At 44.8% G+C, this 25,822-nt stretch overlaps 1 protein-coding gene across 8 annotated transcripts in view; it reads right to left on the reverse strand.

Annotated features, from left to right (window-relative positions):
• Positions 1-23,105: 23,105 nt before the first annotated feature.
• The window catches only part of SLC25A25 (solute carrier family 25 member 25), a 34,983-nt gene continuing 32,266 nt past the window's right edge, over positions 23,106-25,822 (reverse strand). For all 8 annotated transcript variants that reach the window (XM_063316293.1, XM_063316292.1, XM_063316296.1 and 5 more), the window contains 4 exons: positions 25,600-25,707; positions 25,054-25,221; positions 24,690-24,840; positions 23,106-24,577 (listed from right to left, as the gene is read on the reverse strand). In XM_063316293.1, the coding sequence (XP_063172363.1) occupies positions 24,393-24,577; positions 24,690-24,840; positions 25,054-25,221; positions 25,600-25,707 (612 nt within the window). In that variant the 3' untranslated portion in view covers positions 23,106-24,392. The remainder of the gene's footprint in view (positions 24,578-24,689; positions 24,841-25,053; positions 25,222-25,599; positions 25,708-25,822) is intronic.

The raw sequence follows: 25,822 nt of genomic DNA on the forward strand, positions 1-25,822 counted from the left end.
GAATGTCAGGTTGCATCCTGATCATGTTCACTGTCCTTTTAGGAGTGACCCGTGAACTTTTCTGCATAGCTGATTCCTGTGATGGTGCCCAGGTCTAAGGCCACATCTTCTCTTCCTAAGGAAACAGAAGGGAATTCTATAGCCTGAACTGACAAGCAGGTTGTTGTCTCATGCATGCATCTTTCACACACACACACCTGCCCCCAGTTGCATCTGAATTCATCTGGGCAAGCTGGCATCTCTACCATTTGCTTGAAAATCTCTCTGAGCTCATAAACGTATCTCAGAAATAGAGCCCACAAATTACAGGTTGACACTAAAAGTAGCCATCTAACTTGACCACAGAGGTACACTGCAGGTCCTTGAGAAATGGCTCCTGGAATGAATGAATGAATGAAGTTCAGAAACAGTCTCCAGCAAGAGTGCCTTCCCAAAGGTGTAGAAGGAAGAACACTCCATCAACACAGAGTATCACAGTTTCCCTTTTTTTTTTTTTCTAACTGGAAAAAGAGAATTGTGTAGCTCAGAGATTTGTATCAGGCACCAGTTGGTGTGACTGAACTACGATTCTCAGCAGACCTGGAGCTGTGGGAATCTGGGTGATGCAGTTCTTCGAGGTTCTAAGCTAACAGCCTTTGACAACATGGTTTGAATGTCGTTGATTCATTGCTATCATGGTGTATTTACTTATGCTTTTAGATGAAGGAAAGAATTCAGTGAGGACGTGTCCAGGCACTGCATGAGGAAGAAGAGGAACAGAGGACCTAGAAATTCAGATCTGAATCAATCACATTGCACAAGAGATGGGACTTATCTGCTCTAGGTGCAACTAACTTAGAAATAAGCACCATGAGAATTCCTCTCCTTTCCCTCCTAGGAAAAAATGTCATCACAAGTCACCTTTTTTTTTTAAAAAAAAAAAAGGTAAACCTGGAAGATGTCCAGAAAGCTGGACAATGACGGGCATCCTGAAATATCACATTGTTGGGGAAAACTGGGCAAAGTGCCTCATTCAGATTCTCAGATGCAGTTGAAGCAACCACAAGATGTGGGATGAAGAAAGGTTTGTGGCATCAAACCAGACCATAGTGGTTGGCATATTCTCCAATCGAAAGTGGTCCTTGATGACCTCTCGCTCCTAGCCCAGCTTGGTCAAATAGTGAAGATTCATTGCCTGGTTCTCAAGGCCCTGGTGTTTTCTATTTTAAAGACGAGAAGCAACAAAGAAGATAAGCAAGCATCGAATGGACAGTGCCTATCTGAAGAAAAGAGGTCACCGTGGTGGAGAAGGGATGAGGAAGAGAAGATTGGGTTTATTAGCATGTGATTCTTCATAGGTGGATCATTCTTCATGGGTGAATCTTGCGGGGGAAAGGAGAGAGATTTAAACAAAAAATTTAGAAAGGGCCATCTAAGGAGGAATTTGGAGGTTCTATTAAAATACCTGGAAAGGAGAAAGTGAATGAAGAGGATCCTTATCTCTCTCTCCGAGTGTTAGAATTTGGATCACCACAGATCAGAAGCTGCCTTAGATTCTGTCCTAGCTCAAAAAAGGAGGAATCTCTCATTCCTCAAATTGACATAACTTTGGGAGATACTATCTGCAGATGCGTTTTTGGGAATCCTCCCTCACATTCTTCTAGGAAAAGCCAGAGCCAGACAAATAGTGAAGGTTGTATTTCTCCAGCAATCCAAATACCACTTTTCTCTTTTTCAGGTTCCTGAGGCAACCGGTTTCTGGAATTCCTCAAGGCAAGGGCTGACTTTTGTAAAACTGGACATACAAACATCTGGGTGATACATGATTTGCCCCCAAATCATGACACCCACTTTGCTAATCTTGGCATCATGGATCTGTAGGATAGAAGCACCTTTTAGTGTTCAGGATATAAATGACTGTCATTTCCTTCCCCTAAAATTCCAGATTTAGGATGGCTGTCAGATTGGCCATGGATTCCTTCTTAACAGAGGCGAAGAAATATCTCCTCCTGTGCTAGTGCCATGTTCAGAAATGGAACAACTTAGATGATCCCCAGATTAGTGGTGAAGAAGAAAGCCAGGGAGATCAAAGTGGAATTTGTTTGCTTCTGTCCCCTCTGCCATTCCCCGTCCCCAGCACCCCTGAAACATTTCAATGGGCTTTTGACAAATTACACAGCCCATTTTGGGCTGTGCCAGTGGTGACATGTTTCGACCCTGCCACTGTTTGATGTCAAATGTTTTGCATTCTTTCCCAGAACACTCAAGGCCTTTGTTCCTTGACCACCAAAGTTAGGAGACACCACCCAAGAGAAAGTTGCTTTCGGAGCCTTAAAAGATGCTTCCCTTGCACCAGACTGGATAGGTCAATTGCAGAAGTCTGTTCTGGCCAGGCCTTCTTCCTCTTCTCCATCTTCTGCTGTTATTAATTAGAAGGGCTGGCCCCAATTAAAGAATTCTGCACAGATGAATCACAGGAGCTGTTCCACAGATTAATAGATTACAGCCACAGAGATGTGTAAAGTTTCAGGCAGGGGAAAACCGATGCTCATCTGCCGAGAAAGCATTGCTATAAATGAAATGGATTCCAAAATTGTTTTATTCCTTAATTATAATAGCTTCTTGCGGTGTGATTCACTTACAAGATCAGATTGGAACTGCAATTGAAATCCAGTCATTCCATCCTTCTGGAAAAGGTTACAGCAGCCCTTACAAGAAGCATTTTTATGCACAGAAGAATGTATTTTCTTCTAGTTGTTGCCAAGTTAGTAGTAATTAAGGTGTTGGACGAAGTTCAAATCTGCCCTCAATCATGGAAACCCACTGGATAACTTTGGGCCAGTCGTTCATCCTCAGCTCCAATATACCATACAGGGACGTTGTTGTAGGGAGAAAAGGAAAAGAGATCCTTCCATAGAAACTGCTTTGAGTTCCTGCAGAAAAGGCAGGATAAGAATCTAAGAAGATTTAGATGGTTAGACAAAGTCTAACCAATAAAGGAGATGAATTAACATGCTTCCAGAAAGCAGTAAGTCAGGGTTACTTTGGAGCAAACCATAATTCAGGACCTCTCCAGGGAAGGGGTAATTTGTTAGGAACTGAGAGCTTAGTAAAAGATTTGGGAGCGAGAATATCAAGCGCTGTTCTTGGCCCCAGGGTTGGTTGAATGCCATCAGGATGGCCACTATTTGTCAGCCTAATGCCCCTGACAGGGCCACTAGAAGGATAAACTAGGAAGATGCATTGAGTAAGTTGCTCAAAGCTTCTTGGGAAAAGGTTGGAACAAGAAAACCAATCTGGTGTTTCTAAAAAGTCCATTCAAAACAGTCAGCTCTATTAATCTTCCCCAATCTGGAGTTTTTGCTTCAATTAAAAAAAAAAAGGCCAAACTTGGTATGCATTAAACTGTCGCCCTTTTGATTCATGCCATCAGGAACAGCCATCATCGGGATAACAGAAGCCATTAAAAAATCACGGCAGGACTTAGCAGGGATCCAGGATTTGCCTGCATAGGTTTTTATTTCATTTTGTAATTGGGATGGAACGCAGGCTCAGATAACGGCCACTCTGGGGGGGGGGGGGGAAACTCAGGGCAGATGAAAAAGCTATATGGCATGTCTTGGATGCCAGTGGCAACCTACAGGGCTCATGTTGCTGCCTCTTGTGGTGCACCAGAGGAAATGCAAGGAGAACATTTCCATGTTGCTGCTGCCCTCTGCGGGGGGCACATGGGATTACTGGGGAAAATGTTTGTGTTCATCTCAAAGAAGATCCAGGGGAAGGCGGGGGATGGGGGGAATGCTGCATGCTAAAGGAATTTCTGTTTCTTTTCAGAGTTCTCTGCTTGAATCATTATCAAGAACCAAATACACAACTGTGGGTCAGCCCCTCTAGGTAGACCAGTCCAGGAAATCAGCTCCACAGAAAGGCTGAAACTCCTTTTATTGAGATTGACTATAATAATAGTACCTTGCAAGTCTGATTGTGCTGGGCCTCCTCCCCCTTCTTATACTCATGTGAATTAGGGAGGTGTCTGCCTGAACTGCTTCCGAATGTTATCTCATTTCCCAGGACTTAAAAATATTTCAGTCCCTTTTGCCCAGGGAATGGTTCTTGCATATCTCTGCCAAGATCATCTTCCTTGCTCTCTGCACTGTGTTTATAATACTCCAGAGCGCTCTTCACCCCCCAAATACCAGAATTAGTAGCGTTTCCCCTTTGGGAAATACATAAGCGATCAGAGAAGGATGAATCAGGGGAACCAAGGGATACATTTTGCTGATGTTTGGACTGCACATAAGGAACAACTGGATTCTCCTTTGTTTTTTTTTAAGGCAATACATTAAGTCAATATTTGGGTACCCAACAGAAAGGAACTTTTCCTCCCCCAGAAGACAGAAAAATGAAAATATGAAAGGGAATGAAATAATCATTTCAGAAGGAAGGAAGGAAGGAAGGAAGCCTCCACATCATTCCTACAGTATGTCAATCACAGCAGGGAAGTGACTTCCCAACTAGAGAAGCCATGAATGAACAATTTTATTGAACTTGGTATAAAATACAGTTTTGCTGGACCAGTGGAATAGAAAGAAGCTATCCCTAAGACCTTCTATAGAAGGGGTAACTGGCATTTGCAATTCAAGAGGCCCTTACCCAAAGCCCAAATTCGAGTCATAGCAGCCCATTTGAAGCCCACCATGAGCAAAAAAGCCCACCAGTAAAATAAAGCAACCCAAATTGAGTTTATGCCATTAAACTTTTCAGGCCACAGCTGTAAGAGCTGGAAGCTGAGCAGCATTTCAGCCCAAGAAAGCAGATAGTCAAGACTTTTGTCTCCTTGCTTTGACCCAGCCCCTTGGAGAATAGAACAGTTTTATCTCCGTTCAATTCCTTCTAATGGAAGAGCAGGGCTTCATCTCATCACTCCTCTGAATGCTAGTTTTCTTGGAAAAGGAACTTAGATTTTTTCCTCTGCCTAAGCCGGTGTCTCTCTTACTTGGATTGGCAGCTGTTTCAAAGGGTCGGGAAGAAAAGATTGCATCCATCATCTACTACCAAGTTGTTTTCCTGGGGATGCCAAGAAATAGAACCTGTCCTTCTGTAAGAAAACCGAGTGCCCTGCCTCTTATTGCAAAACATGGATTCAAACACAGAAAATGTCATTAAAATATCTGAGTTTTCTCTGTTCCTTGATCTTAGACCAAGGTCTCCTTCTGCATGTGTCTCCTTTTTCCCTTGATCCTGGATCTACTGGCTGTGGTCTATGTGCACCCAGTTGAATATGGACGAACCAAGTAAATATGGATAGATAACAGATTAGTTCTCCCCACCCCCACTTTTTTTTTTCCTTGTTAGCAAGCAAACAGAATTCTGTATCTGCTAAATATTGCTCTCTTATGATTATTTTAGGAAAGCAAACTCCGAGGCTTGGAAAAGCAGTGAGGCATTAAACCTTATGAGATCCTCTGCCAATATTCATCTGCCTTTTCAATGTTTGGTAAGTTCCCCAAATCATGAGTAGATTGTTTTCCTGGGCATCTACAGTATTTCCTTTTAATCTCCACTCTGCTGATTGCAAACACCAACTTCCTGCCCTAGATGCTGTATTTTTGTAGACTACCAATGAACAAAATAATATTGCATTTATTGGCCTTCCTCTTTCACCATCCTCAACTCAATCCTGACTCGTTTCATCATGAAAAATTGGAGGAGCGAGGGAAAAAAAACATTTTGTAGCCCAAATCTCTAGCGATCGGTGTCATTAAAACAGAAATGTATGAATGAGGTTGCCACGCCAATGGATCACCAATTTATTGATGGATTTTCAAGGTGTTTCCTCTTACAAACTGGTTTTTGCCATTCTAATAGAAGGCCACCCTCTGGAAAGTTGACATTTGGGGACAGTTGGCTAGAAATTACAGCTCACCAAGCTTGCAAAGAGCTACAGAAAAATATAATTATAGTTCCGGACACGCCAAACATCCATGGAAGGGTTAGTCTTCACTTTGCCAGAAATAACAAACCAAAGTAAAAGGGAGCTGAAAAACCCAACATTAAATCAGGCAAAACTGGGAGCTACTTATTAAATTCCACTACAGGATGCTCTATCAAAGCTGCCCACTGCACATCGTATGGGATAAAGAAGTGGCTATCTCTTTCCAGCTCTGTTTTTTTTAAAAAGGATATTTTAATTCAATTTTTTTAAAAACCTGGACACCCTACACATGCTTACTTTCAGCCAAAGCTAGCTTTGTTTTTTAAACTTGAGAATCTTGCATTTTTAGCATTTCAGGTGCCCTTGGTCCCAACACTCTGATCAGATGATCTGACACTGTACACCCAGGCTTTGCCGAAATATAGCCTGTCCAGTTTGATCAAAAGAATTAGGAAGGGCGTTTTCATGGTTGCTTCATGGCTGGTTTTTAGAAAACCTTTCTCTGAGTTTTCCAGTTCACTGGAGACTTGGATGTAGCTTCTGGGCACCTCCAGAAGACAAAATCTAAGAAGGTGACTTGGAACCAAGTGTCACAAAAGCTTCCTTTGTTTAACGCTTTCCTTCCCCAGTTCAGAAAGGGAGAACAGAGCATTCAGATGAACGTAGAGCTGGGACCTCCCCATCTTGGCAGAGATTTCTAGGCTCTACTAATTTAAACGTGGGGTGAAGCAGCCCTGCTGCTTGAGGGAAGGGGGAGGTTCGTCTTATCTGCGGAGCCAATCCAGATCTCTGCTTCCAAATCCAGATCTCTGCACGATAACCAGGAAAGTGATGTTATTTCAGAAGGGGTACTGTTCAGAGAGAAGAGCTGTATAGGAAGTGTTCAGTCTCAGCCAACCTGGTCCAGAATGATGTTCACATGAACTTCTCCTTCCAACAGAACAACAGCTAGCCAGGACTTGGTCAACAGCTCCAACCCTTGCGTTTGACCCATCATCTCATTCGTTCTACCCATCCCGGGTGTCAAGCCCTGTGCCACAGGGCACGATTTAGGAAGAAAGAATCACACAGATTTTGGTGAAGAATGTTAATACAAGGATTGGGGATAAAGTCCGGAATCTTGGAATCTGTAACAGGACACGCCGGCCTTTTTTTAGGGAATGAATGAATAACTTTATTGATTAGTCAGATGACCATATCAGAAAGTTGGGCATCAGCCACTATAAGATATAAAATATAAAATATGATACCGTAAAACAGCTAAAATACAGTAAAATTAGATAAAATATACTGTGGCAAGATGAAATACGATAAAATACAGTAGGATAAAATAGAGATAAAAGGCCCAGAAAGAAGAGATGCAAATGTCCAAAGAGACTCCACTTTAATGAACCCTTTTCTTAGTGAGTTCATTAAAGTGGAGTCTCTTTGGACATTTGCATCTCTTCTTCCTGGGCCTTTTACAGGTCAAACTGAGCTGCCACTTATGAACCTGGCTACTAAGCATCTTCTCTTCCATCTGTGGGTGGCCTAATGTTCCTCCCATTACTTTCTCAGTCTTCTGACAATCTCTGACACTGGGGATGACTGGATAAAGAGGGAGAAAAGTATCTGAGAACCTGGACTACAGCTGCCTGTGTAGGACCTCCCCATCTTGACATTCTTGGGTCCAATGCTCCTTAGAGTTACTACGGATACAGGACTTTGCTGAAGAATTTGGGTCCCTTTGCTCATCTGCCAAAAGCTCTTTGGATGAGAACCGGCCAAACATAGGAAAGGGGGTTGTGAAACCAGACCCACCCCTAACCATCCTCAACTCATTTCATTATGCAAGCAGGAAGAGAAGGAAGGGAGATGGTGATGATCTCCAAAGTTGCATCCATTTTTTCTTTTCTTTTCTTCTGCTGAACCAAGACTAGGTACATCCCACATCTTGGCCTGAGCATTTTTAGAACAGGCAGGAGATGCGAGGCTAGCTCACCAAGATGGCGTTCATTTGCATCCCCGAGGAGCCAGCCAAGCTATCAGCTCCATCTCTCCACAGCCGGAGCTATTTGTGGGTTGTTAGGATTTCTTTTGTTTTATTGGCTGCAGGAACTTCTTCCTAAGCAAGAAAACAAGCTGCTTTATAGACAAACACCCCTTGTCAGAAGGAAAACAAAGCTAGGAATAGATTAATCACAGCATGCTATTTCTGGGACAGAACTCAGAGCAAGGGAGACGTTGTGCAATTGAAACAGGGGCTCTGCCCACCAGAGAACTCCAAATTAGGTTTCTTCTCCAAGTCAGAGAAATTAGACAAATGGGCAGCTAGAACAAAAATAAGCTAGGTGAGCTAGACATCTCTCTTTCTATGCCAATGCAATAACCATGGATTGAGATGATATTACTGCAGACGCATGACCTGCGAAGATCCTGCAATGGGAAGAGTACAAGCATTTCAGAACATTAGTGCATTCTCATGCCAAGCGCTTAACTCGGCCTTCCAAAAAACTCACTTGATGACAATTGGACTGGAATTTCAGTTGTTCAGCAAAGCAGTCGTGAAGCTAATCTGAGCTGATTTTACAACCTTTTTTCTGGCAGTCGTAAAGTGAATCACTGTGGGCGGTAAGCAAACCAGGTGGCTGGTAAGCAAATCACGCAGTTCCCCATTGATTTTGCTTGCCAATCACCTGACTGCGGGATGCTGTGACAGTCATAAATGCGCACAAGTTGCCAAGTGCCAAATTGTGATCATATGACCAGGGGGAGGCTGCAAAGGTCATAAGTGTGAAGACCGGTCATAAGTTGGTTTTTTCCAGCACCGTCATAAGTCCAAACAGTAACTAAACAAATGACTGTTAAGCGAGGACTGTAAATATTGATAAACATGTGACACAAACACACCAGCCAAGATCAAAGAACCACTCTCACCCTTGTTAACATCCAGATTAGATTTAGCTTCTGAAAGTTTAATAAAAGGGGGCAGGTTTTCTCCCACCTCTGCCTTTAATGATTGCCTCCTGACTCCCAGACATATGGGTTCAGTTAGCACTGATGTTTTCAGCCCCGTCCAAGCCATTCAAAAGAATGGGCCACTTGGTGACAACAAAAAGGGGGGGGGGGAATCATCAAAACCCTGCATCAGATGAGCAAGGAGGGGCAAGGAGATTTTGCCCCTTTTTATGTCATTTCTTTAATATATGTTCATAGGATGCCCCATCTGATTGCACCATAAATATATAGCTTTTCTTTATATTAGGTATTTTTATTTTTCCCAAATTATTTATTTTGGGATCATGTCTGAAAAAGCTTTCCAAGATGCCCTCCCCAAGTTGGTTTAACTTCTCCCATCTTGTACTGAGGGATCAACCATTTTCAAGACACCTCTGGATGCCATATGGTCTTTAACCACCAGCTATGATTAGTCTGTTGACATCTGTAATCTCTCTTAAAATTCTGCCTTGAAGACAGCTTTCTAAAATAAGCTTTGAGTTGGGTGGGTTGAGCATTCTGAATTTAGTTTCTTCATTCAAGTAAGGGCCAACATTTGATATCTGGACATGTGTTTTCCAAAGGTCCCAAGTGCAGGCCTCTGCTTCTCCAACACAAAGAATCTAAGCCAGCCTATAAATGGATCAAACCAAAGTCCTATCTAGTCCAGGAATCTGCACAGGATACACAGGACCATTTCTTGCCACTGTTCCCCGACAACCAGTGCACAGAAGCACAATGCTATATATGGCTGCATAAGACATGGGGATAAAAATGAACTTCATAGCAACTTCATGCACTATTCTCATTGAATCTTATTCAGCCACCTTGTGTTGGCCATGAATTCCACAAAGTTTCCCCATAACTGTTCCTAAACTCTCTGCCAGTCAGTTACACTGGAAAATTTTAAGCTTTGTCTTTGTCTTTGTTACAGATTTACACCCACTTCCTTTTACATGCAGAAGACAAGCTAGCTAGGGTGATTCTGTCTGACTAAGGCATTCAGTCTTGCAGAGGAAGAAAGGAAGAGAAAAGAGGGCTGCCCCAAGCTTACATCTTCTCTTCCCCAAATCATTCTCTTTCCCCGAATAAAATTCCAAAGCATACGCCTTCTGATTACTTTGCAATATTTGGGTGGGTGTGAATAAAGGCGTTGCCCAACTGTAGATGTTGGATCGCCCTCTGGCATCTTGGCAGACCAACTCTGTGTGTTCCCTGTTGACCCGAGATGGGGGCTGACCAAAGCCCAGATTGTTTTTGGCTTCCAAACCCTTGGTGCCAGCCAGCTGCCACCCCAGATGCCCAGATGAAAGGTGCTTTCACGGCACACAAATCCCACTTCAGCCTTCCAGCTGCCAGCCTTTGCCAACTCACCACAGAGCTGCACATACAGTTGCCCATGTTCCCTACCTGGAAAGAAATCCGCTCCATCCTTTGCCATGTGCAGACCCAGGCAGAAGGGAAGATCAGGAGGGTACTCAGGAACTTGCCTTTCTTCTCATCAGCCGGATCTGCAGCATGAAAAAAAAGTTATTCTTGCAAAACAATTTTTTACTTATGCAGTTTCAGGATCCCTCTCCCCAAAGATCCAGCATCCTTCCATGGCCAAGCATTCTCCTATCTCACAAGGGATTACTATTTAGGAAAAGGAAAATAGGTTGGATCGAAGATTAAAAGCAAGTTTCCCAAATTACACATAGAGGCACAAATTACACATAGACTGTACATCCAGGGTCCTAACCTTTGATCAAATTTAGCTTCCCTTTCAGTCAGCATGACTGTGCGGGCAATTCTAAGTCTCCAGCTAAATTATTTTGCTGTCTCAAGAGCCTTTTCTCATAAATATTAGAAAATCACTGCCTTTTGCTTGGTTCACAAGCAGATCGCTTTTTCTTAATCATCTATTAGCCAAATATTTAATTTGCAAGTGCTAGAGGTGAAAAATGTGATTTATTCCTCAAAATTATTTTGTCCTTCCTGAGAGATTTAAAGTTGTTTGGCCAGAAGCTGGCAGTGCCAAGACACTATTTTTTACATCTTGCAATTTGTACGAAAGGGAAGCAGAGCTCGGTCTGAAATAAAATGGCTGTTATTGTCCAGTATTTCACGTTCCGTGTGCAATATTCTTCCCAGCTTGCAGCAAGACGGTTGCCTCAGTTCTTCCTTCTGGGCCAGCTTTAAGAATTCCATGCAGCACATCTGTGCTGAAAAACTTTAAAAAGTGCCTCTTTTGATGCAAGAAAAAAATGAAACGGTAGGACCCATGGACCCAGCTGCCATATTTGTATAAACCAGTCCCACATTGCAGCTAAATCTGAGACTGCAAGTTTTGAAACAAGCAAGTCCTCCGAAAGGAAAGAAGGAAGGAAGGACATCAGACACAAACTGATAAATTCAACCTCCATCATACTGTCTATTATCTTTCTCTTTCATATCCTCATTCTTCTCTTTCCTTCCCATCCATCACAGAAGTTCCTTTCACATCTTTTCAAGAGGTGTGGCTTCACTCCATTAATTGGGGGATTCAAGAAATGAGCTTTTTTCCCCTCTTCTTCTAATTATAGCAAGTCAGACCACAGTGGGAACAATAAAGCTACAGTCTACCTGGGTTGGCATCGCGTCCCAAGGAACGGGATATCACAGTGTGACTTCTTATGTGCCAGATTAACACATTAAACCGGGAGAGAGCCCATGGGGGGGGGAAAGGGCTCTTTAAATACACTATACCAAGAATCACACAAGCAACATTCCCTAGTTGACCTTGGCCTCCTGCCATTGGGTTAGTGGGATGCTCCATAATCCCAAAACAGAGATTGATTTAGAAGGAGGTCTCCACCCAGGTGTACCCAGTGGCTCTCTTGTTCTGGAACTGCCACATTCTCGACCTTGGCCTCCCCCTTCCAACTTCTGTGTTCCTTGAGACCCTGCCCCAAAAGAAAAGAATGATGAAAAGTGGCTGTAGAGCTAGATGGTAGGTAATAGTTCTTTCTTTCTTCTGTAAAAGGAGGTCAGAAATGATCAGAGATCTTGAGATCCAAGAAGACCATTTAAAGCAATCAGCAGTCACTTTGCCAAGGCTTCCCTCGATGCCATGAAGTGTAGACATGGTGATAGCCTACAAGTATTTCGGAATCCCGCTCCCATCAGCCACTCCCAGTGTGGCCAATAACTTTAATTTCCTTCCCTCTTCGCTGTCTCCCATATGTTTACACATTTCACTTCAGCTTTTACCAACCCCTAAACGCTACCCTGTTTTCTACTCTTGCTGATGATGGCATCTCCACAGGACTTTTCCATTTCTCACAAGCTTTCAGCAGAGAAGTGATCCTGAAGTCCTTTGACATTCCTTCTAATTTGTTGCTGCAGACAAGATTGCTCCTTTCAGATGCAAGAATTATAGAAAAGGTAAAACATGGTTTGGTTAATAACTATCCTTAGCCTGTGAGCTAGCTTACGGTTTCTAACATTTGAATCTTTGGGGATGGGTTCATCTGCCCGATGTCGCAATCTATCAATATCCAGAGGATCATCATTTCTCCACCGCTGCCATATCTATAAATACAATATGAAAAGGGTTTATATGTTGCAAATCAGCTGTAGAAGTATAAAATCTACTGGCGACCTGTGGAGATTTTAACCATCATCATCGTCACCTTCTTCATCAACATTACCATCGATCAGTTGCAAAGGCAGCTTTACTTGGAACAGCTGACATCCTGCAATGATACCTTTAATATTATTAAACCACAACATCTGCCTATCCCAGGTCCTTGGGAATGACTCAATAGATGGGCAAAAATGCCAATCCAGTCTAAACATCTGGCTGACTGTGCAATCAACCATAATAATAATTTAAAAAGAAACAAGGAACAAGATTCCTCAACTTAGTTGAAGTCAGTCTGATCTCCCCCCACTAGACTTCTAGTGACAATTTTGTCTTTCCCTGGTTTTTTTCATCCTAACCTTGAGAATATTTATTTGCCTTCCTCAGGGTGGCTTTTTCAATAGAACACCTACATGTGATGAATAATGCCAAATCTATGCAGAAATCACCAGCCAGGCTAAGAAAGACTTGTTAAAAGAGCCAAAGTCACCTCCATTGGCTGTCTCAGCAAAAAAAAGAAAAAGAAAATTTAGTTTTACAAGACTAATCGTTTTCATCTTTGGTCATCAGAAAAGTATCTTAATGATTCCTTAATTTTCTTTATAAACAGAAACACGCACATGGCGAGCACCAACCAGTCTTTGCTTGTTTTAGGAGTATTTTTAACCATGCATGCTTGTAACATTTTTGGACTGGAGTTTAAAAAGAACATTCCTGGAGAACTCTTTCTCATTTCGTCGGTTTTTTCCCCCCAAATTTTCAGCAAACAGCAGTTTGGTGTCAAATCTTTCTTAAGGAACATGGAAGGGGGAAGCACAAGAAGAAATCCACACGGTGTCCAGCCCATTTCTAATTCAACATTCCTGGCTATAATAGGTACCTCTGTTTGAACCAAAAGAAATTACACCATCAGGGCTGCACCCCAAAGAACTTGTGAATAGGAAGACGGAGGTTTAGAGGGGGACCTAGCCTTGAGAACTTCGTATGAGGTCTATCTTTGCATCACAAGGCAACAGCTGGGCATCTCTGGAGGACCTTTCAAGAAACATGGTGGCCAAATCTGGTTTTCCGGTTCCCTGAAATCTAGAAAAGATTTCTGTTTTTATATCTCATTCTCAAAGTGCTTTTGAAAATGTTTGGCATGTCTTTTTCAGCCTCCCCCTGGGTCACAGAGGTGCGCATGGGGTGTGGCTTCCTATTAAATAGCACTTCATAGCACTGCAGCCTCCCTCTTTGTCCTTGTTGCCTCCATCAGGACTTCTTCTGAGATTTAATGGAAGTTTGGGAAGTCCGAGGGGCCACAAGTTACATAGCGTAGCATGTGTGGGGGGGTGTCACACACATGCGCTCATTTTTCAATGAGTATTCTTAGCACCTGCCCTGATCTCAGGGCTGATATCTGGATTCCTTCAAGAATCTTTAGCAGGTGATTGGAGCTTCACCTCTTCTTGGTTGCCCAATTGATGTTCCAATTCTTCCTCCCATCAGTCAAACACAGAGCCACAGGAGTGACCTGAAGGGCCTTGTGACTTGATTTCTTTTTAACATCAACGACCTCCTTCTGAAGAGTGAACACCCTGCAGTGCTTTCCAGTCTGAAGCACCAAAAACAAACGTATCAAAACAAAACCCAGAGATATCATCACTGTGGTACTGCAACCAGCAAAATCAATGCTTGGAAGCCGGACGGAGCATCTGATGGGAGTGGATAGCCTCTAGTATGTCTCATTTTAAATTAATAGATGGATTCAGCTCAAGCTCCTCCCCATTTCCAAAGACACCCACAAATTAAAATAAAATAACAAAGTCACCCCCAATTCTGAAAGCAACACTCACCCTGGGGAGGAAAAAATGGACTTAAAAGGGGGCATGTGAGGGAGAGACTGTTGGATCTGTCCTGAAAGACTGATCTGTTCACAAATGTTGGTACCATTCTAGAAAGGCCTCCCTCTTTCACTCACAACAGCTGTCCTTCAACAATTGAGGACCTCTGGAGCCATATCTCAAGGGGGTTCATAGAAGCTGAGATCGCTCATCCTCTTTCTGGCTGACCGGAGGCTGAACAAAATGAATCTTTGCCCCTAAGCGAAGAGAAGCCCCCTTCCAACCCACATGCCAGTCATTCACTGCATTGTCCATTTCAAAAGTATCTCAGTGCCCTTGGCCATCTCAGCTTCTGCCTCTTAGACAAGACTGTTCAATTGAACGGTGTTTAAAATTCATGCTGTTTCTTTGGGTTTGGCCGATAAATGCCTGGTCCCACAGGACTCATATTTTCCTTTCCCTTAAACCTTTTCAATGGAGTCCTTTATAACAGACAGAGGGGGGCGGGGGGGAAATGCCCTCATTAATATTTCTACCTATATGCTTGCTTTCTCTCCACGGCTTCCTGTTCAGATTTGAACAGATCTCCATACAGAAAAACGGGTGGAAAATGCACATATTTATTCTCCCCGTCACCACTCTAAATAGCAAAGGCAGAGCAGTGTGGGGCGACCAAGTTAGAGAGGACTTTTTGCTGTGGGTGTTTCTGGGGTGAGAGGCAGTGTTGTCCTCTTGCATTTAGAAGGATGAAGACCTCTATTCATGCCCTGGGAAGAGTTGGAGGATGACGGGGCTGGAATGCAGAGTGAAAAGGTCCCTGGTTGAAGGAGGTTGGTCATCGGAAATTTGGAAGGGTTACCAGTTGCGTTCTTGTAGTGTGTGCTGCATAAACTTCTGCTCTTTGCCTGGAATTGTGGGGTACCTCCGAGGTCATTCAACCTCAGCCCTGCTCAGAGTTGGAATCTCACTGCTGAAGTATGCCTGATAAAGGGCTTTCCAACAAGGAGATCCTGTTGGAAGCAGGGGGTGGGTAGGTGTTCCCACTAGGGTGAAGCAGGAAATTTCTCTTGCATTTCCTCCCCTCCGTTCCCCTTCAATGTGAGGACAAACAATTTGCTTCCAAAACATTTTTTTCAGAAGGAAAGAGAACTTTGGAGAAACGATTGTGGGTGGATTATGGTGTCCTTGCATTTATTCACAGGTCAGAGGATCAAGGGGTGTGTACAAACGTCATCCAATCATGTCTCCCAAGGTTAGTAGCCTACTTGGCATCCCAGCAAGAAGGAACTTCTTCTGGGGGGTGGGGTTGTTCAGACTGGAAAGTGTGGGTAGCCCAGGGGGTTCAGGGTGATGAAAAATGTGTCACGGAAAACAGAGAATCTGGGAAGATGTTCTCAAGCACTTTGGGAGTAAGGTAGGAAATCAGAAGCTGCTTTTGTAAAGGAAGAAAACTTCTGAGAAGCTGAGCTGCAGGTTTTGAAGAGCAGGCGTTCTTCATGTTCAGAAGATTCTTCTAAGGTTTTAATCAAAATCTGGAGCACTGGAGAACTCATCTACCCCATCTTTTGCATGGCAACCTTTCAAATATTTAGGAAGCAGCTTCTTAGCTTCTCTAATCCTTTTCTTCTGTGGGCTAAAACATCCCCAGGTTTTTTTATTGTTCCTTGTGGGGTTGGATTTCTAGATCTTTCACCTTTTTGAGTACTCCAATTGTTAACATCCTTTTAGGAATTTTCCATGTGGCTTGGAAGTGATGGAAACAATATCCAGAGTTTTTCCATGTTTAGTGAAGAGCAAAGAATCCATGCAGCAACCTAAGACATTGCCTGACTCCCTTCGGACCCAGAAGTGTGGTCCAAAAAAAGGAATTGCAGAGAATTGTCCCCCAAAACATCTTGAAGACACCGTTACCTTCCTCTGCTCTACACACACTTTTCTATCAGCATCTGGCGCGCTTCTACTTTCTTGCCTTCTATTTTTTCTTCTTTGACCCATCCAGTAATAAAATTCAGATCTCAACACACATACAAAAGACCAGCTGTTTTAGGGAGGGGTAGAAAGAAGATTGAGATAAGGACATGTCTCAGCAGCAGCACAGTTTTCTTTTCTGGAGCAGAACACAAGTCAAGGAGGTCGTTAATTCAACCAGCTGGATTAGAAGGTCCTACATCCCCCATTTAAATCCATTCTGAAGTTACTCTCTCTTCCAAACTATCCCACCCAACTCAACCCAACTTCAAAGTTTGCCCTCTCGATGGTCATTTCCAACCTCAAGCAGCAGTAGACCAATCTGGCTATGGGGAATTAAGCACCTTTTGCGGAAGCTTGTCCAAGAAAAAAACGTGGCACTGCAGTGTTGATCTTATAGAAGTCTAAGAGGTCTCACAGACAAACGCTACATCATTGTACAGAAGGGTCATTCCCTCCAAACATATACTTGTCAAAACAGGGTTATTTGAACTAGAGGCGGGGAGAACACTCTGATTTTCAAGATAGCAGAGAGAAATGCATTGCTGGAGAGGAAAATAGCCCATTCTAGCTGACAAAACCAGCATAGGAGATGAAAAGGCGACTATTTGTTTTGTCTTGGAAGTTTCCCACTCCCTTGTCAATTCTTCTGGACAGATTGCCACATCCCAGGCATTTGTTGGAAATGGAAGGCTACCCTATTGCAAGATCTGCCTGCAACACCAAGGCCATACAACAGAGGCAATTGTTTTGGAACAAAGGGGAGAAAATGTCTTATTTATTTATTTGTCAAATTTGTCACCACCCATCTCCTCTGACCGGAGGGACTCTGGGCAGTTTACAACATAAAACAATAAATGTATAATAAAATTCCAATATAAAATATAGACTAAAACAATTTTAAGAACTACCAAATATAACAAAATCCAGATGGCTGTGGTCTCATTCAGTCCTTGCATAGGAGGGGCACTTCAAGGCACTACCCAGCCCCAGGTATGACTATTCTCCTCCCTGCCCCAAGCGAGGCGGCAGAGCCAGGTCTTCAGGCTCCGCCGAAAGGCCAGGAGCGATGGGGCCAACCTCACCTCCGGGGGCAAGATGTTCCAGAGGGCGGGTGCCACTGCGGAGAAGGCCCGCCTCCTGGACCCCGCCAGATGGAATTGTCTTACCGACGGGGTCCGTAGCATGCCCTCTCTGCACGATCAGGTGGGATGGGCTGATGAAGCAGGGAAGAGGTGGTCCCTCAGGTATATAAAAAGGGGAAAATATTGTTGAATTGGTGAGAGCAGTTTCCAAAATCTGACCTCCCTTTGTTCCAATTCATGCAGCCCAAAAAAGGTGCCTGAGCATGTGGGATGAATGATCTAGCCTTGTCAATGCCAACTTACAAACCGTGTGACCTTGCAGGAAAAGATTGAGAGACAACACAGTTCTTGAGATCTAAAATAAGACTTCGCTGAATTGGATCAAGGACTCAGTTAACCAGGAATCTAGTCCAAGCTAGACTTTCACTCAGCAAATATGCACCCTCAAGGATCCCACTTTCCCAAGAAAAGAACATAGCCATGGGTCTTACTGTTTGAATAGCTGTTAGATCATGAGTACACAATGTTTGGGGAAGTGCCAAGGACCGTATGTGAGTTGGATGGAGAATATCGGGGCCCACATATAGATCAGGCAATGGGAAAATAAGCAATATCATTAGATTACAAAAGAAGATCTCTAGAGCTCATCTTCCTCAAAAGCTCAAGTAAATATCAAGAATGCAAGCATAGGACATGTAGTCTCATTCTGTGAAATTGACTTTATTCATCTAGAGCAGGACAATCAAGAATGGAGGCCACCTAGAAGTTTTGCTAACATCACGTGCTCCATAAGGATATAGACATACACAGGAGGACATACAGTTCACAATGACATCATTGAGAAAAAAGTTCAGTCCCTGGAAACCATATCTTTTTGGTCTTCAGATCCCTTGATTCTTCTTTCTTACACTGAAACTCCCATCATCTCTGACTGGTGCCACCTAAGGGCAGTGGGACATGTGGTCTATTATAGACTTCTGAAGGGGGCAAATTACAGAACAGCAACCTTCCTGGAGCAATTTGATGCAGCTAGAAGTGGTTGTGGCAAAGAAATATTTCTATGCAGTGCTAAACAGTGTTTCTCAGCAAGGAGATCCAAGAGAGAGAAGAACTGCCAATGAATGTTTTAAAAGCCACTCAATTCCCACATTGGATCAATTCTATCTGTTGCCTCTATCTCTTTAAAAAATATTGCCTCTTGGGTCCTAACAAGGGAGCAAAACTTATATAATCAAGGGAAAACGATTTCCAAAAGAGGAGATGATGATGATGGTCTAAGAGCATGCATGCTCATTGTGGTACCTGTGGAAGCTGCTGGCAGACAGATGGAGTGTGACAAAAGGCATTGCTTTCCATGCAATTTGAAATGGTTTGTCCAAACTGCAAGCTTGGTGGACCACCCTTTCTGTTGACAGCTCCCCAGGCCTTCGTAGTTTGTTCATGCAATTTTCTATTTATTTGAAAAGACCCCTGTGGTTTTAAAACTCATCTCCAAGATGGTTAATCACTACAGAGATCCTTTGAGAAACAGGAGCCATTCAAGGTAGCCTTTTGTAAGCACAGGTGGGACTGACATCATGGCTAACAAATATAACACAATCCTTAGAGTGGAATTTGCAAGGAAACAGAGGAAATGAGATCACTAGATTATTTTGTATACAGAGGGAAACTTTCTCCCAGAGGTGTTGATCCTATCTGGGAGGAGGTTACTAAGACTGGGAGTGAAATGAAAAATTCTCGTTGGTCAATATTGCTCAATTTGCCTACACACCGTGTTTTGCATGCCAGAAGATGAATATTGCTGATGCTTTTTTGAAAAACCCTATTACAGCTGAGGTGTGCTGTTGAAAAACAGGATGATCTCTTGCATGCAAGTTGTTCTCAGCTTTCCCAAAATATATGCCTTTGGGGAAGGCATTTTTCTCAAAACACAGTACAGTATGTGCACTTTTGGGGAGGGGGTGTATGCCAGTTGCTAAGCGGAAGGCAACAGACAACAAAAGATAACGCCTTCCTTGAAATGAATTCTGGTAACTACGCGGACACATTTGGGCAGTTTTCTTAGCAACAATACTAGGGCTTTACCCTTGTTTTTGTGTAGGATTTTGACCCAGTCTAGCCCACAGACCTAAGATTTCTTGGTAGTCTGCCCCTAAGTACTGACCACTTAGCTTTTTTTGAGATCAGTCAAGGTAGATGTCAGCAAACAGCATTTGTCGTTGCTCAACCTTCACGGACAAAGCTTTGGGTGAATCGCACCATTCCACTCCAACTGAATTCCATGATGGATTTCATCTGCAGTGCCGTGTGGGTTGCTGTAGATGCCTCCAAGAAACTCCAACCAATTCATTTTGCCAGAAGCAACTGTTGGGGGAGAGGAAAATAAAGCAACCCCCCAAATATCACTCATCTATCACTAGAAGTCCCTATCCCTTTTCTTTCATAGAACAGACAACCTAAAGGCAGCATCTGATTGCCACCACAGCAGTCTCTGCAGCAAGGCACCACCTTCAAGCGGAGCATTCTGTAAAATGTTTTCTTGAGGGACCGGCCAACCTCTTACTACAGCCTGCCCTTCAGAGATACAACGCTTGGCTTTACACCCTTTTACAGTCACCCTCCTGAAGCTCTTTAGGTGGAAATCTTCACGCTTCAGCCAAAGTTGCCCACTTTCAAACACACTGGACCTCTTTCATCAGAAGTTCACCTAAGGGAAATCCACACATTTTCAGAGCCAAATATTTGCACACCAACTCCCTCCCTCCCTCCCCACGTTCAGCAGACTAGAAACCACCAATGAAATAGATCAGCTTCTGTCATTTCAATCCACACGGAACTGCACCACCTTTAGCATCAGCCTCAGAGGTGGATTCGAAGGGAATTTGTTCTGTAAAGAATGAAGGTCCTTGTCCTTGCGGTGATGGAGTGGCATTTGACACCCCCGACTTGCTGCCAGAGGTGACCTGGAGTCGTTCCATTAGTCATCCTAAAGGCATGGAACCATGGAGAAAGGTGGTGGTTCTCCTGAATTATCAACACACATTATAGAGTGGAGTTAATCAGGCAAGAACTTTGGGGTAAAACATTGAAAGCCCGACTAAACAGAGCACCCAGGTTGGGGAAGTCCAGCTTACTGTATTTTGAAGCTAACAAAAACTACTCTTTACTCTTCAAAACATGGGTGGCAATGTTTCTGACCACGGACCACCCTTCATGGATTTGTGAGAAAAACCACAGTAAGGCCAAACAAGGAAGGTTCGTTCACAGAACCGGGATTTGTGATCTTCCCAGGATTTTGGTCTTGTTTTCTTTTTTGATAAGAGATTGCTGTGTAGATTATTGTACACTGCTTTTCATTTCCCCAGCAGCTCCGGAAGCAAAATGGGGGGACAGGGGATGCAGTTGGCTCTCTCAAGCTAAAGCAGCAGCCCCAAGACCTAAAATTGGTGGGCTGAACACATGGCCGGCCACACATTTTGCAAAAGTCTCCCCTTCTGGACAACCCGTGCACATGCTTTTTGAGCAGGCTTGTTCCTTCATAGATCATTCATTCCCGCCATTTGGCACCAACAGCTACTCCAGCGGGGATAAGGCCAAAAGGGCTTCTCTTTTGAGGTCCTTCCTGCTTTTAGAAGGTTGCATGTGGAAAGAAGCAGATCAGAATTGCCACCAACTGCGGGGAATGAGCATTGCAAATCTGGGGGTTCATACAATGATAGAGTTTCTTTTAAAAAGTAATGAAGATATCTTGAGCAGAGGTCAACTTCTGGAGACCGTGTATCAGCCAAACCCTATTGATTTGCCTTCTGTGGGGCTGTTTTTTGTTTTTTTTAATTGCCCAACCTAGCCTACAGCCCTTGGAATTCCTGATGTCTCCCATTCAAGTCCTAACCAAGGTTGGCCCTGCTTGGTTTCCAAGATCAGCCAAGGAGGGCTAGATGCCATCACCTGAGGAGGTACAAGTTGGCAACCTCCATTTTCCAAACAAAAGCTTCTTGTTCAGACATGCCATGTTCATCAAACCCATGCTAGCAGTTGTCCCATAGAACCACCGGTTAAACCTAAATGTCTCTTCCAGAAAGAAAAACCCGAATCCAGCAGCAGAGGGTGCTCCAGCCCCACGTTAAGAAGAGCTGGTGGCCTGAACAGCCTCAGAAAGTTTTTAGCTCGACTGGTGGCCTAGATCATTTCCGTCAGGGCTAGACAGGAAACGGGATGGTGGGGGAGCAAAACGGACCTGTTCTAAGCAAGCAGGATGGAGGAGGAGGATGGAATGCACTGCCAGTTTTCAAAAGCTCCCCCATAAATGAGAACACCCCATAGGAACAGAACGTCAAAGGATGGAAATACGCCACGCATAAAATTGGGCCCGAGCGTAATTTCTGGCTTGAGTTGGGCTTAAAACTGCCAGCCTCACATTTTAGGACCTCTGGACCCCCACCATCCAAGGCACGGGATCTTTGGGGAGAATAGGTGCCCTGATCACATTGCCAGAATCACCCTGAGCGACTTTAAGAAAATTGGAGAGGGTGCTGCATGGGGGACAGTGCGCAGTCCTGCGGGCCAATTAACATCTGCACCAGCCACCCACTTCTAAGCGGTTACACAGGATGGAGGAACGCGTTGTATGAAAACGGGAACAAGACTGTGTCTGAATTTGGAGATTTTAAAACTAAATGCTTGCACATTTGGATCAGCAGCACGGCTGTTTTGACCCAACGACGGATACAAACGAACAGAAGCCAGGGAAACGTTAGCATGATAAACCTTTATTAGCAAACTGTTCCCTACCATCAAAGACGCCTGGATTTTCTTTCGTTTGCTCTTCATAAACCCGGGTTACAGCTACAGTTAACTTTGCATTGATTGGCATGTGCCGAATACTCTCTCCAGGCCACCAATGGTAAGGAAGGAAGGAAGGAAGGAAGGGCTGCCTAGACCACACACTGACCCATAAAAAGTACGGGACGCAGTCGTACCACCGATATGGACAGACGCTCAAGACAAACGTGCGGATGGTCCCAACAAGCAGATTCTTCTAGCGCAGAAGGGGACATCCAAAACTTCCACAGCCACCCATCAGACCAGTCTCTCAGGACACGGAGCAGCTGGGGACGGGTGGGTGGGTGGGGGCATCTGAGTCACCGCTGCTTCCGGAGATCGTTGCTTCTCCTTGGAAATGATTTGTGCGTTTGGAACAGGCCCCTGGGGCAGGGGGCCCAGCTGCCTGGCGAGCAGCAGCAGCAGCAGCTCCCCTTCCGAGCGTTAACAAAACTGGCACCTCGTGGTTTTTGTTGTTTTTTTGTTTTGTCTCCCTGAGATTTTCCTCTGGAGTCCAATCAGCCCTTTTCATCATCCGAGAAGAAAACATCAACAAAACCCAGTGCGTGGCTGGGTCATCCACCAGCCCCGATCCCCAAGAAAGCTACAAAGGAGGCCATTCTAACTCTCGTTCAAGTGAATGCAAGATCCCCCTCCCAACCACCATCACCAGCCCATCTCCTCCTTTCCCCAAATTCTCCCCCCCCCAACTCAGTGGTTCGATCAACCTCAAATGCAAAATAGGCAGCGCCGCTCACGGAAGGGGAAACCCCACGGGGCTCCCTCCTCTTCCGCCGGGGACCCCAAGTTTCAACGTGCAAAATGGGGTGGGTTTTTTTGTTGTTGTTTTAGTTAAGAACATAAATACAGAGAACTTCTACAAAAATACAGAACACGAAGGACACAAATAACTCTATGGCAACAGGTCTATAAAAATAGATTGGCAAGCAAGTCTCGCCTTCCAAATAAATACAAAATAAATATGCTTTGAAGCGGTAAAAACAAGAGTGGAATGAGAGGCTGGCCTCCAAAAAAAAAGTCAGAGAAACATTTCCAAGCCCCCCGCCCCAACAAGAGAACTGACCAGCCCTTGGGACGGTCATAAATACAGCTGCTACACTTTCCCCTTCTCCCCAGGACCCAGTGCCTGGCAGGAGGAGGAGGGGGGGGTAAAAACCCTAGGCAGCTCACCCTTTCCATTCCTCCACAAATACAACTGTTTTTCCATTGTCAGTTAACCCCTTTTGCTCCCTGTAGCAAAAGCTACTCGTTACCCGAAGCGTGTAACCCCGCTCACCTGCCCCAAACGTAAGCCTTGGCGCCCGTCTATAAAGACCGAGAGGGCCTAAAGAACGGCAGAGCGGCCACATGGTCAGGGCTCCCAAACGGAGGAACCGGTGGCCCTTACAGCCAAAGCAAAAAAGTTACAATGGGAAGCAGAGATTCCTTCTCCTCCGCCTTTGGGGCATTCAAAGGTTCAGACCTCTTAATAAGTGCATCTCATTAAGCAGCATCACTGTGAACAGAGGAACCTTTCAGCTCTGCTTGACTAGCCTTGGGGGGTGGGGGTGGGGGAGGGGAAAAAAAAAGTAACCTTCCTTGCCCTCAAGCCAGGTTTTTTTTTTTTTAAATAAAAAACGACCAGGCAGTGGCAAGATGGCCAAGTAGGATGCAGATTGCTCTCACCCAGCAGTACTGTTATGTAAACACCAACTTTTTTTTTCTTTTTTTCTTTCTTTCTTTCTTTGTTTTGGCTCAGTAGCCATTTCCCCCTAAGGCGGGCCCTTTCTGTGGATTTAAAGCCATGGTAGGCGACGTTAACAGCCCAACGAAAGAAGCCAGGATGGAAGGTGATCTACGGAAATGGCATAAGAGGCTTTGAAGAAGAGGGTCGTGCTTGTCCCACCTCTTCTGCTACCTTAGAAGCCAAGCTTCCACCAAGCAGCCTGTGACGGTCTCCTGGCCCGGGGAGGGTGGGTTCCTGGTTTGGTCCTTCACCCCGGGGCTTCTGACAGCAACACAAAGATAAAAGCCCCCCCCTCCCCGTCCTCCCAGCCCCCCCTCGGTCTGGGAGGTTCACAGCTTGGCTCACGCAACTTAGTGTCTTCAACCCATTCACAGAATGAAATGGCCGTTCGCCCTGGAGCCGCAGCCCCAAGGCTTGGTTAAGGATTCAAGAGTCCAGAGAGGCCACATGGTGGTCACCGAGACTGCACCCCCAGAGTCATCTTCAGGTTCTCGTAGACCACGTAGCTGATGCTCACGGCGGGGATCACCTTCATGAAATTGGGGGCCAAGCCCCTGTAGAGCCCAAACGCTCCTTCCGTCTTCAGGATGTGTTTGAAGAGGCCCCTCATCGTCACCTCCGGGGCTCCTTCGATTGAAGCTGAAAGGGAAGTCGTTGGACAGGCGTTGAAAGGCTGGTTAAGCATCCAAGTCAAAGAAAGAACCCCTCCTTTGCTGTAGCTTTCTCCAAAGAGCCTGAGGTGCCATCTTACCTTGAGCCTGCATCCGCGTCCGTACCAAGGCAAGAGGGTAACTGGCCAACTGCCCACAAGTACTTGAGATGGTACCACAGGCCAACAGGACAAAGACGCCAGGGTCTGCGCTGTTCACTGCATAATGCTGCAACCAGCTGTTTTTTAATGTCTGGAAGAAAGCACCAACGAACCAAGTGTCAACAGAAAGCCAACTCAAAGAAAAACCTTGAACAAATCCATCTGGCATGGACCTGCTAGGCTTTGGAGGAACTGGAGCCAAATACGGCCAGAACTTCTGCATTAACATTGGGGTTTTGAGGGCCACCAACTAGGACCTTAACCACCTCCCTTTCTTGCAAGAGGGAGCTGCCAAATCTCTCACCTCGTACACAGCCAGGTCAATTCCAGCATAAGGGATGATCCCCAGCATGTTGGGAATGTAGCCTTTGTAGAACGCAGCCAGCCCTTCTTTGGCAAGGATGTTCTTAGCACAGTCCAGCATCCCTGAGTACTGCCCTGTTTTACGCAGGGCCATCCGGGTTTTCAGAACCTAAGCCAGCAAGAGGAGAAAGAAGAGTGTCAGTCGTCCAGGTGGGAGGCAGACAAGGAATAGCACTTCCGGGCCTGACGCACAGAAGGTTAACCACAAAGGAAGAGCAATGAAGCACAGAGGCAGAGATGTGCCAGCATCCCCAATAGAACGTTGGAGCCTTTGAGAAAGTCAGTGGGGAAGGTTGAATTCAAACCACCTTCCCCAATCTGGCCCCCTCCCATTATTCTTCACAGCCCAGTCAACAATGCTCTTGAAGGTCAGTCCGTCTAGACGGCAGCAGGTTGAGGCCAGCTTCTTGAGGTCTTCAACCTCACGCTTGTACAGCCAAGTCTGTACCCAGAAGAGCAAGGAACTCAACTCTGTTTAGAAACTCACCTCCATGGGGTAGATGCTGCTCTGTGCAATGGCCCCAGCCAACGAGCCTGCCACCAGCCTCTCGTGAATCCTCAACACCTCTTGGTCCGTGCCGATGAAGCGTTTGATCTGCCAAAAAAGGTGTTCCGTGCTTAGACCAGAGAAGTCTACATCAATCACCTTCTCCCTCCCTCAATGACCTCAGCAGTGGGGGCCCACAAACCGCCACTCACGCTTGGGGCCC

Source organism: Candoia aspera, chromosome 16 (assembly GCF_035149785.1).
Source record: "Candoia aspera isolate rCanAsp1 chromosome 16, rCanAsp1.hap2, whole genome shotgun sequence".
Lineage (NCBI taxonomy): Eukaryota > Metazoa > Chordata > Lepidosauria > Squamata > Boidae > Candoia > Candoia aspera.